This window comes from Herpailurus yagouaroundi, unplaced genomic scaffold, assembly GCF_014898765.1.
Source record: "Herpailurus yagouaroundi ecotype Mexico unplaced genomic scaffold, PumYag 159, whole genome shotgun sequence".
In the NCBI taxonomy this organism is placed as follows: domain Eukaryota; kingdom Metazoa; phylum Chordata; class Mammalia; order Carnivora; family Felidae; genus Herpailurus; species Herpailurus yagouaroundi.
In genome coordinates, this window is record NW_024412400.1 from 77,939,613 (window position 1) to 77,952,918 (window position 13,306).

The 13,306-nt window shown below is 43.7% G+C and overlaps 1 protein-coding gene across 1 annotated transcript in view; it reads right to left on the reverse strand.

Moving 5' to 3' along the window:
- Positions 1-9,487: 9,487 nt before the first annotated feature.
- The window catches only part of ETV5 (ETS variant transcription factor 5), a 60,895-nt gene continuing 57,076 nt past the window's right edge, over positions 9,488-13,306 (reverse strand). The window contains exon 13 of the mRNA XM_040481017.1: positions 9,488-12,039. Within this exon, the coding sequence (XP_040336951.1) occupies positions 11,818-12,039 (222 nt within the window). The 3' untranslated portion in view covers positions 9,488-11,817. The remainder of the gene's footprint in view (positions 12,040-13,306) is intronic.

A 13,306-nucleotide genomic window follows, 5' to 3' on the forward strand; every position in this document is an offset into this window, starting at 1 on the left:
CCCTACTTCCTGGTATTCTTTCCTCCATGTAATATCCTCCCCTTCAGTGTGGGTGCAACCTAGAATTTGCTTTTAAGTAAGAGAATAGGGCAAAGGTGATGGGATGTTTATATGATTTTGTTACATGAAAGTGTGACTCCAGTTTTGTTAGGAGAGACTGCCTTGCTGGCTTTGTAAGGCAAATGGCCATATTAGGAAGACCTCAAAGTGGCAAGGAGCTGAGGGTGGTCTCTAGCTGGTAGACAGAAGAGAACTGCTCCAACGATGATGTGAATTCAGAGGTAGATCCTATCCCAGCTGTGCCTCTGATGAGACTGCCGTCCCAGCTGGCACTTTGCAGCCATATGAGACGCTGAAGGAGGGGACCCAGTTAAGTCATGCCTGGACTCCTGAACTACAGAAATTGGGAGACAATAAATAGGTGTTGTTTGAAGCCACCAAGTTTGTGGTAACATCGTTATGCACTAACAGATAACTAATACAAGTGGCAAAGATATGTTAAAATGAATATTTCAATATTTGAATGCTTTTGGAAACTATCAGATTACATACAAGTCCAGGAGAAAGAATTACAGGTATAGCATATGGTAGGGATTCTTAAACTTCAGCAACAGAATCGCTGAGAGAGCTTGTTTGGTAAAACACAGACTACTGGTTTCATCCCCAGAATTTCTGAGTCAGTAGGTCTGGGTGGGGCCTAAAATATGCATTTCTAACCAGTTGCCAGATGATACTGATGCACTTGTCGGGAATCCACACTTGGAGAACAACTGATGTAGAAGCATTTGGTAGCTAAGTCTTGTTAAGAACTTTTTTGGTGTACTTATCAGAAATTGAGGAAATGATTAGATTCTAGTGACTGGTAACTTCTGGTTTTATAAGTTAAATTGATTCTAATCTTTTGTTGTCAATGAAGTTGAAGGAAGACCTAATAGAATTGTCAATTGGTAGGTCATTTAAAATAATTTCTGATGAATAACAGTATGTGAAATTTTGGCATGTAACATGGGAGGACTTCTAATAATGGAGTGATATTTCTACTAAAAACACACACAGCTTGGACTTCTAGGTGGCTCAGTCACTTAAGCATCTGACTCTTCAGTTTGGCTGAGGTTGTGGTCTCATAGTTCATGGGATTGAGACCCACATCAGGCTCTGCGCTGACAGTGTGGAACCTGCTTGGGATTCTCTCTCTCCTGATCTCTCTGCGCCCCACCCGTCCCCCACTCATGCTTGCATGTGCACGATCTCTCTCACTCTCACAATAAATAAAAATTTTTAAATATTTTATATTTGACGGGGCGCCTGGGTGGCGCAGTCGGTTGAGCGTCCGACTTCAGCCAGGTCACGATCTCACGGTCCGTGAGTTCGGGCCCCGCGTCAGGCTCTGGGCTGATGGCTCGGAGCCTGGAGCCTGTTTCCGATTCTGTGTCTCCCTCTCTCTCTGCCCCTGCCCCGTTCATGCTCTGTCTCTGTCTGTCCCATAAATAAATAAAAACGTTGAAAAAAAAATTTAAATATTTTATATTTGAGAGAGAAAGAGAGAGACAGGCAGACAGAGCATGCGAGGGGGAGGGGCAGAGAGAGAGGGAGACACAGAATCCAAAGCAGGCTCCAGGCTCTGAGCTGTCAGCATGGGCCTGGATGTGGGGCTTGAACCCACGAACCCGTGAGATCATGACTTAAGCCAAAGTCAGATGCTTAAGTGACTGAGCCACCCAGGTGCCCTTCAATATAAATAAATAAACATTAAAAACAAAGAAACAAAAGCATTCTCAGCTTATTCCATTCCTAAGTACTTGTTTAAATGAACAAGGCATATTAGTTAGGGTAAGTTAAGCTGCTGTTACAAATAGATTTAAACATGGTTCAAACATAACCAGTGTGAGTTTAGACAAGTTTTAAAAGTCCCCTAAGCTTTGGGACACCTAAGTGGCTCAGTCAGTTAGGCGTCTGACTTTGGCTTAGGTCACGATCTCATGGTTTGTGGGTCTGAGCCCCGCATTGGGCTCTGTGCTGACAGCCCAGAGCCTGGAGCCTGCTTTGGATTCTGTGCCTCCCTCTCTTTCTCTGTCCCTCCCCTGCTTGTGCTTCGTCTCTCTCTCTCTCTCTCTCCTCTCTCTCTCTCAAAAATAAATAAATGCTTTAAAAATTTTTTAATAAATAAATAAATAAATAAAATCTAAAAAAAAGAAACTTTGATTATGTTTGAATCATCTTTAAATCTATTGTCAGATTTGGACATATATTTATGTTGTTTTGATAAATTGTGAACTATTAATTTAGTAATCACTCAATACAGAATAATTTTTAACATCTAAAGACTTGTTGCCAAAGGAAATTATTTAAAACAATTTGTTGTAATAGGTATGATAGAGTAAGATTAAAAGGCGGGTAAAAACTTCCAAGCATAGGGGCACCTGGGTGACTCAGTCAGTTAAGTGTCTGACTTCGGTTCAGGTCATGATCTCACAGCTTGTGGGTTCGAGCCCCACGTCGGGCCCTGTGCTGACAGCTCAGAGCCTGGAGCCTGCTTCAGATTCTGTGTCTTCCTCTCCCTCTCTCTGCCCCTCCCCCACTCACACTCTGTCTCTCTCTCAAGAAATAAACAAACATTAAAAAAACAACAACAACAACTTCCAAACATAAAAATATATTGTATCAGGATAAAATTCTTTTGGGGGGTGTACATGGAAATATGGATTTAAGGATAAAAAAGAATGACATGGGATGCCTGGGTGGCTTAGTTGGTTAAGCCTCGGACTTCAGCTCAGGTCATGATTTTGTGGTTCATGAGTTCGAGCCCACATAGGGCTCTGTGCTGACAGCTCAGAGCCTGGAGCCTACTTTGGATTCTGTGCCTCCCTCTCTCTGCCCCTCCCCTGCTCACTCTCTGTCTTTCTCTCTCTCTCAAAAATAAGTAAACATTAAAAAATTTATATGAGTAAATAAACAAACAAATAAAAGAATGACATAAAAGTCTGTGAAAGAAGAGATTGTGTAATTTGGTGATAATGAATGATGAAAATTTAGTGATGGTGGTAATTAAATTGCTAGCATATATAGAATCCATTGTTAAATTGGAATAATCATATTATAAAATGTAAGAATTTACAATAAATTAGAGATTATATCCTTTTCAACCTTTCATAATATAATAGAAAGTATTAAATGAGTTATTAATTTTAGCCATTCTAATCAGTGTGACGTGGTATCTCATTGTGGTTTTGATTTGTATTTCCCTGATAATGAGTCATGTTGAGCTTCTCTTCATGCGTCTGTTGGCCATCTGGATGTCTTCTTTGGAAAAGTCCACAACCTGTTTTTCCCATCTTCTCTTCATGGACATTTGTGTTGCTTTTGGTGGCTGTTGCGAATAAAGCTTCTCTAAATGTTCTCACAGAGGTCTTTTTATGAATACATGTCTATATCTCTCTTGAGTAAATACCTAAGACTAAAATTGCTAGATCACAAAGTGGATGTATGTTTACCTTTATAAGAAACCACCAGTTTTCCGAAGAAGTCATACCATTTTACACACGCTCTGCAGTGTATTCTTGCCAACATTTGGTGGTGGTAGCCTTTTTAAATTTTAGGTGTTCTAGTAGGTGTCATTGAAAAGGCTTAAGTGAAGGAATGGCTTGGGCTTACAAATCATCACTCTGACTAGAGTAAGGAGAAGGGTCGGAGGAGGTAAGCATGGACGTGGTGAGATGTGTTAGTTGGTGATGGTAATAGTCTGTGAGTGGTGATTGCGGATGAGTTATGACAGGTGACAGAGCTGGATTTGAGAGATATCTAGAAGGTAAAATTAGTACTTAGTTATTAATTGGGAACACAAGAAAAAGCCCCAATTCTTATTTTTTGTTTGTTTGTTTGTTTGTTTGATTTTTGAGGATGGAGAACACTTGGATTGGTTTCGGATGTATGTTTATGGTACCTTAATTCCCAGCAAAGGGGACTGCTCAAAAATGCTGTAATACTTATGTACTATGGAACACCATGCAGGCATTAAAAATGATTAAATACTCCCAGATTTGGAAAGATGTTCAAACTACAGTGTGGAAAAATAAGTGACAAAACTGTGTTCACTGTATAGCATGACCTTATTTTTATAATTAAATAACAGTACCGAGAAAAGCCATGTGGAAAGATGTACAATAAAGTTTTAACTGTGATTTCTAGGTGGAGTTCTCAGAATAGTTTTAAATTTGGGCTAAGGTCTTTTTTTTCTGTTTTTCTACAAAGAACATATGCTAATTGTGTAATATGAAAAAAAGGTTATTTAAAAACAGTTAACATTTCAAAAAAAGAAATTTAAGAGCACAAAACAAGAATAGGGTCCCATAGGGATGCCAAAAATGGTGGTAACGGCATAGTAATCTTTCCTCCTTTATCCTTGAATGGCTCACCCAGTACCTTCTGGTCAAGACACCTGAGAGGGATGCCCACCCAGGGCTCTTTCAGACTTTGAGAGTCAACGAATGGAAAGAAAGACTGGGGAGAGAGGCTGAGCTGAACTCAAGCCCAGGATTCTGAATCCATGGAGACTTCTCTGATCTCTGCCTCCAACTGAGAATAAACTTAACCCCCCTTGTATTATTGTATTATTCAGTTCTGTCTCTTTCTTTCACTCTGCGGAAATGCACAAGTAACCTATGACCTCCAGGTTGCCAATTCAGTCCCCGTCCTCACCCTACTGACACATCAGAAGCATCAGCCATGTTAATTTCTTTTTTCTCCTGGAAATACCGTTCTGATCATCACTATTTGACTAATCACTTTTTTCCCTTCTCCTCTGATGGTTCTTTTTCATCGCCTCAGCCTCTTCATCCTGAACTTTTCTTGTGAATTTTTCTTTTTCTTTTAATCTAGGTATATTCCCTTAGTGATCTCATCAGCTCAGCTTTATATACTCTCTTACACACTGATGACTTCTTTCTCTAGTTTGGATCTCTCTTCTGAACTTTAGACTCGTATATCCAAACCAATGCTCCCATCTGGATTTCTAATAGGCACCTCAAAGTTAATATGTTCAAAACAGGATACCTGTTCTTCCCCGCACTCCAACCCCCGATTTCTCCTCCTCTATCTCAATAAATAGCTGTAAATGGCAATCTCACACTTCCTTAATGCTCGGACCAAGAAACTTTGAAGCCATAACCGACTCCTCTTTTTCTCCCACTCTATACATCTAAAACCTATTGGCTCTACGTGCAAAATATATCTAGACTATGGCCTCTTTGTGCCCTGGACCAAATCACCATGTCACCTCATCTGGATTACTGTCTAGCCTACTACGTGGCTGTTCTTCCTCCCCTGTTCTCCTACCATCTATTTTCAACTCAGCAGCCAGAGCGAGCCTTTAAAACAGGAGTCCGATTATGTCAAGACTCTGCTCAAAACCTCTAACAGCTAAACACGAATAGAGCAAATGTCAGAGTCCTTAAAAAGCCTACATGGCCCTTGATAATACAACCACAATTTATTCTTGCTGCCTTTGTTTCTTTTTTTTTTTAACGTTTATTTATTTTTGAGACAGAGAGAGACAGAGCATGAATGGGGGAGGGTCAGAGAGAGGAAGACACAGAATCTGAAACAGGCTCCAGGATCTGAGCTGTCAGCACACAGCCCGACGCGGGGCTCGAACTCACGGACCGTGAGATCATGACCTGAGCCAAAGTCGGCCACTTAACCGACTGAGCCACCCAGGTGCCCCTTGCTGCCTTTGTTTCTTACTACACACCCCATCACTGTGACTCTGATCTGGAGTCACAGGCCTTGCTATTTTCCATAAATATTCCACGTATATTCAAGTTTCAAGTCCTTTCACGTGCTCTTCCCTCTGTCTACAAGCTTTTGCTTCAGATATGCATCTGGCTACTTTACTCTTCTCAAGTCTTTGCTCAACTGTGAGGTCTTCCCTGATATCTCTGTGAGTGCAACCCATGCACCTTACCATTCACTATTTCCCTCTCACGCTTTATTTTTTTCCATAGTACTTACCACTGTCTAATGCATGTCATCACTTACTTGCTTCATTTGTTTTTACCCTCTTCCCCACATGTAAGATCCCTGAGAGCAGAGACTTGTCCCTATTTTTTTCCTTCCACTAGTCCCAGAGTGATGCCTGGCATAGAATAGGCACTATTTATTGGATGAGTAATAGTAACTTATAACTTGTATTCTAGTTTCATGCAGAAAAATGTTTTCCCCATTTGCCTGTGAGCCGTTTAAGGGGAGGGTGGGTTTCACTGTGGGACCCCCACCCCCACCTCAAAGCGTCTATTGCAGTATACAAAAAAGATGCTTGATATATGCTTGTTAACGGAATGATGGAAGCAAAGAATCACTCACCTTCAGTATGGAGACAAAGAAACAAGGTCATCCAGGAGAGTCCTGCTAATGTGGAAGATAGGTATAGCAACCATCACGACACCTGCTTCAGGTCCCCGCAGCCCACCTGCATTACTGCATCTGCAAACAGCTCCCAGCTCATTGACATCTGGGCTTACCCTCTTCTCTTCCTGGTAGGAGGTACACCAAGGACTTAACATCCCTGGGAACAACCCTCCACCAGCAGTGGCAGTAGATAAAGGCCCAACCTCAGCCTCTGGTCAATGTGGTCAGAATAAGATGGTGTCAGTTGTGTTTAAGTATGAGCAGCTGTGAGCTGGTGAGTAGGGCATTTAAGGAGTCATTGCATGTATCATCGTTGTCAAGAACAGGGCTTTATATCAAAATGCCACCTTCAGTCATTTATTTTTAGTATCCAGCAGTGCCTGGCATCTAGTAGGTATTCAGTGGATGCCTGGGAAATGAACAAACATATACCTTTAACGGTGGACTCAGCAGTCTTCAGAGCTTCCCGAATGACTGGAGAATGTCTTTAACTGTTAAACCTGTGCACCTGTGTTTCCCAGGCATCCTTTGGCCTTGAATTCCCAAAGGAACTCCTTCTCCCATATCTCCTAAGAGCTCTGGAAGTAGCAGCTCATCAGTGCCCTCCCTGACCTGGGAAGTTAGGCCAGGACGCCCCTGAGATCATCTGGTTAATCCAGTCAATCCCAGAGCTTGGGCCAGAACCCCTGTGTGTAGCCCTTTTCCCACAGTAGCCACTGTGGACAATCCAAGAAAGTACTTGGGGAGGCTAACAGCCGTATTTTCAGATTCAATTTCAACAAAGTGTTACCATTTAAGAAAGCCTGCCAAAAAGATAATGGGGATGAAAGAGTGCTCTGTAAACTGTAAAGTGCCATTCAAAGGTTAGCTATCTGAGGTTCACTGCCAAGGTCAATAAACCAAGGCCTGGGTGTAGAGCCAGGTTTTAAACTGGAGGAGCTAAAGAAAGGCTGGTCGGTTGCTCACTGACCAGTGTATGGGACAGGAGTGTATCTGCTGGGACGGGGACACAGTGGCTTGTCTGTATGCCACACCCACCCCCACCGCCTATTTTAAGTACGGTGCGCTTAGGCTAAATAAAACCAATGCTTCCATATATATGTATTATTAAAACTGATGATTTTTATGGCTTTTTTTCCCTTTTGCTTGTGTTTCAGAGGCTGCACACTGAGCTCCAGCCACCTGCACCACTGGGCAACGGATTGTCTAAGGTTTCCAACCGTCTGGGTACATGAGTGTTTTTCCTCCACATTAGTTTACATTTGTCCCAGCTGCATTAGAATTTAGATTCTGCACATACTCTGGCTCCCATAACCACATTCTTTTGCCCTCACACTACCTCTTTGTCATCTAACGACTGAGTGAGCATTGTTTGCCTGGCTTGGCTCATGAAAGGGGACCTCGACGAAGAGTAAACTTCACATTTTCTGGGCTTCCTTATCCTCGCGCCCGACACTGGAAGGGCGGCCCAGTGTTTGGTGACCTCCCACATTAGGTTAACGATCTGGGTCTGGGCCCAGGCTGGATAATGAGCCCGTGAATAACGGGGAGCTGATTGTCAGAGCCTTATCTTGGTGAAGCGGAGAGGCAGAGCTCCCTTTGTCCTGGGTTCCCCTGCCTTCTCCCCAAGCATCTTTTCTTAATCTGTCGAAGCTAATGGGTTTATGTGGCAGGCATTCATTCCTCACAAGCTCCGATTCAAGCGGCTGTGCACCGATTCAGTCTCAGATGTTTCTCCACTTAAGGGCTTGTAAAACAGTGGAAGAAAGATAGCAGATAAACTTACAGAAAGGCTTCTGTTATAGGCCTGGAAAAAGGCTCTACTTATTCCTCTACGGTAACAGGAGTCTTGAAAAGCCCCATGAAGGTACAGAAAAGAGAGTGAAACAAGAACACCACGGGGCCTAGCACTGCACACAGTCTGCAGACTGTATTTTTCTTCCACACTTTCCCCAAGCGATATATGCCCACAAGAAGGAGACAAACTTGGAAGAAAAATTCTTACTGCTGCACGGCTAAAAACAAACAACAATAACAGAAAAAAAAAAAAAAAAAAAACCAGGCTAAAAAAAAACTTCCTAAGTTTTTGTTGTAATTTCCAAGGGAACAGCCTGATTTTAAAATTAGGAACAATTTCACTTCTTAAGATCAAAGCTTGTTGGGGGAAAATTAGTATGTAAGAATTTCTTAGGTTCTTACTGTTTTTTGAAGTATGTATCCAAGGGGCTGAGCTAGAATCACTCTGGAACCCCTAGTCCTAGCCTGGTTAGTAATCTTTCACACAACCCAGGGTCCAAACATGAGCTACACTTTAAAAAATTGTTACTAAGAGGGGTGCCTGGGTGGCTCAGTCAGTTAAGCGTCCGACTTGGGCTCAGGTCATGACCTCATGGTTTGTGGGTTCAAGCCTCGTGCAGGCTCTGTGCTGACAGCTCGGAGCCTGGCGCCTGCTTCGGATTCTGTGTCTCCCTCTCTCTCTGCCCCTCTTCCGGTCACACTCGGTCTGTCTCTCGCTCTCAAAAGTAAATAAACATTAAAAAAAATTGTTACTAAGAGTTGGCAGGTAGGTGGGCTTGAGGGGGTGGGGTGGTCTCAGCTCACCACTGGCTGGGAAGAGGACTTCTCTACCTCCTACTCCTTCAGCTCGAATTTTTAGCCACAGTTTAAGAGGGGAGGTGAGGCCAAAGAGCACTGTGCACTAGTTCCAGGTGACTGTTCCTTTAATTCCTCTCTAAATATCTGAGGGGGGGGGTAATGGATGGGGGGGGGGGAGGGAGAGAGAGAGAGAGAGAGAGAGAGGAAGCCAGGTGGCTTCTGCTTGCTTTAAAACTAGAACACTGAAGGGCACCTGGGTCGCCCAGTCGGTTTAGAATCCAACTCTTGGTTTTGGCTCAGGTCATGATCTCCCAGTTCTCGTGTTTGAGTCCTGTGTCAGGCTCAGTGCTGCTGGTGTGGAGCCTGCTTGGGATTCTCTCTCTCCCCTTCTCTCTACGCCTTCACTGAACTCTCTCAAAATAAATAAATGAACTTAAAAAAAAAAATTAGACCACCGAGGGCAAGAAAGAGGCAGGTTTCAGGCACCCGGTAAACTGAAAGCAAACTTCTTTATTGTACACAGTACAGAATATAACGCAGCTTGGCAGGATGCATACGGCCCTGCGCAGGGGAAAGTATTTCAAATCAACTGGCAGGTTAAAGCCTTTCTGCACTGTAGACTTTCCACACTCTGGAAAAGAAGCAAAAATAAAACAACAAAACAAATAAAAAAACCAAAACCATCCGGGAGGTGCATGAGTCCGATGGGAATGCAACGGTGATGCCGCCATCCTAGGTCCCGTGACAGCACAGGCCACGCAGTTACAGCTGGGGAGAGGGGAGCTCGGGCTACAGAGGGTTATTTTCATACTTGCTAAGACAGCGTAAATTCATCAAAAAAAGAAAACCCAAACCAGGATAAGTAAAGAAAGAAAAAACAAATCCTATACAGCATTTACAACAAATAAATCTCTAGCCAGCTGGGGGTAAAATATGCATCTATATATAGACTATGTGGAGGTTAGAGAGCTATAAATATGGTTTGGAAAGAGTCCTTTGATGAGAGTACAATGCTAATTAAGGCCCAAGCTAGAGGTTCAATACCTTTGTGGGCTAATTAGCTTCCAATAGAGGAAAACCTCCTGTTTTCAGAGCTGTAAAACGCACCCCTTTATCCCTAGGACCCTCTTCACAGACATGCTGCTGGTCTTAAGGGGGACTGTTTGAGACGGTAGTGCACCCCATTCGTAGGAAAACAAATCAAAGCCTGTTTCTTCCGCTCACCATGTCGGCACGGTCTTCCCCGTATGAAGAACAGCAGTCGTTCCTGACGTGCTGAGTGCCGTGGGGAGCACGGAATCCTACCAGCAGGGCAGGTAGCAAGGTACCACCACCTCCTAAGAACTTTTCCTCTACTTCGAGGCCAACTTTCACATAGCTTTAGCTGGGTTGTTTAAAACTTTTCCAATATAATACAGCAATCAGAATAGCTTTTTTTTTTTTTTTTTGAAGGTGGCAAGAAACTAAAACGCTAGCACTGTTTTTACCTGTCAGTGTCACACGTACATCTGAAACCCTATCGAATCATATGCAGGGTTTAAAGTCCAAGGATTAAAGGAAAAAAAAAAAAAGAAGGAAACAAAACAGACGAATGAAATGGAAATTGTCATCAGTCACGCCCAGGGAGAAACCCCCAGGGTTCCCACCAGGTGGCCAGGTTTCAAATGGACATGATATGTATTATGTACATATGCTTTCCAGAGAGGGCGTGTTAGAGAACGCGGGGAACTATACACATAGAATCTCAGCGGGGTGTCCAGGCTGCCCTGCACACCTCAAAAATGTACAACTCAGGTGCAAATGTTCTGTCAGGCTGTCTGGTGCAGAAAGCACAAAGCAGGCAATAAAGTGGGCTTGGACACTGCTAAGGGCAAGCCCCCAGCAAAGCCCCTTTCAAGCTGCAGCGTCTTCATCGGTCGGCACCGCCCTGCTAAAGGACGCAGTGCGCAGTTACCAAAAGGTTTGTTTTTTTTTTTTGCTTTAAATACCAAAACTACAAAAATCAGTTTATAAACTGTTTTTCCAAAACAACCACCAAAACAAAACAATCCCCCGAATCAAAGCAAAACAAAATACTGTCAAAAGTGTAAATCACCCTTCTGAAATGAAAGCCATCCACACACGGCCGTGTGACTGGGAAGAGAAAGGGGGCTTGTTCTACTTGGTGACCACATGGCTAGAAGGTTCCCAAGAGTAGCAATGGTTTATTATTTGAGAACCATGGAGTGGGTAACAGCTGTTCTGACTTCCCCCCCGCCCCCATCCTTCTTTCTAGACCAAGGGGGAAACATTTCAGATTGAGCTAGAAGAACTCTCCAGATTTTAAGATCCATTTTTAACCCTTCATGGTTTGAGCCTCCCCGACTTCGTAGCCTACCTACTCTTCTACAGGTTTGTCATTCCTTGTTCAATAAATTGTGCAAATCAGAGCCCTTCTACGTAAAGGCAATTAGTAGTCCGTGATCAATGCAGATTGTCACACACTCCGTCCTGGTTTGTGGGCACTAACCTGAACAAGGTATTGCTTTGCATATATTGTCCATGGGAAGGAGGCTCCATTTCAATCTCTTCCCAGAAACCTTGTCAGGGTCAGAGCTGAGGCACCAGCCTTTTGGTGGTTTCTCCGCCCCTCCCTGTCCCCACTCCCCAGCCAAGGTATCGGTCTTTAAGGGTGCCAATCCAGAGACAGCTTGAGTTCTCCAGATAATACTCAAAGGGCAAGCTTTAGGAACAGCCAAAAACACAAACAAAACCACTGCCCTCATTTGCCTGAATGGGAACTGCTAGCTCTAGGGTTTGGCCGCTTAGCCGCTCAGAAACTTAGTAAGCAAAGCCCTCGGCATAGGGGAGGCTGCTGCAGCGATCCACGTCCAGGAGGTAAGCCGGGTTGTCTTCAAAGTGGGTCAGTGGCAGGGTATCCTCCTCGTTGAGGTGACACTCAGACTCTGCCTTCAGGAACGGACGCTGGTTGTCAGGGAAGGCCATGGAGAAAAGGGCATCCGGGTCACAGACAAATTTATAGACGTATCGCTCCCCAGCCACCTGAGAGAGAAAACACGCTTTATAAGGCCCAGCTGGAACAGGGCATGGGGGGCGGGGAGGATGGGAACCAAAGGTAGGGTAATGAGATAATTGAACGTCATCAAGTTCTCAAGGAGCCAGGGACCAAAGGAGGCTCATTAGTAGTTGATTGTCCAAATCATTCAGATTTACTTTGATAAATCTTGGGGACCTGTTAGCTGCCAAGCGTTGGGTTGACACCACAGCTCGGCGCTTGAAAAAGAAGATACCCGAATTTCAAGATCACACTAGATAGGCTATTTTATTTATTTGATAGGCTCTTTAATTTTTTAAATGCTTTTTAATTTGTTTTTGAGAGAGGGAGAGGGAGAGAGAGAATCCCAAGCAGGCTCTGTGCTGCAGAGCCTGGCGTGAGGCTGGATCCCATGAACCTGTGAGATCATGACCCGAGCCGAAATCCAGAGTCGGATGCTTAACTGACTGAGCCACCCAGGAACCCCAAGGCTTTTATTTAAACAATTTTTTAAGTTTATTTATTTATTTTGAGAGAGAGGGAGAGACTGAGTGTGCGTGAGTTGGGAAGGGACAGAGAGAGCATCCCAAGTGGGCTCCACGCTGTTGTGCAGAGCCGGACATGAGGCTCTAAATCAGGAACCATGAGATGGAGACCTGAGCCAAAATCAAGAGTCGGACGCTTAACTGACGCAGCCACCTAGGCTCCCCTAGATAAGTTCTTTTAGAGAACTCTCACTGTGTTATACTCATTACCTAGGAAGAAAGCTTACAATGAGGCTGGTGCTTAGTGTTACAAGGGGGATTGAAAAGTTAAATGCAGCACAGGGACCACGTTTTCCGTTACCTCCAAGGCTCACAGTCTTCACCCTACAGCTTTGTTATTCTGAAGGGCTAGGAATTTGATCAGAGAGCCTACGTGGGAACTTAAATTTGTCCTAAAGCCAAGTAGAGTTGCTTTTTGGCTTACCTGTGGTTTTACATTATGCATTCCATGGTTCTGCTACACTGAAGAACTGCTAACGACCTTTTAATGAATTTTATGCATGATAACATTAGAACCAAAAGGTCTTGACTCAAAGGCCTCACAATGCACTTCGAGGAGCCATCTAGGTCAATGGGATCACCTGTTCTCTGCTGGTTGTTTAGCATCGGCACAAGAAGACACATACCACTCAAAATCAAACCTGATAATGCGCTTCACTTGGGTAATGCAAAGGGGCAAGGGAAGGCAGCTAAAATTACTGATAAAATAAACATTTTAGGCTCAAAAATT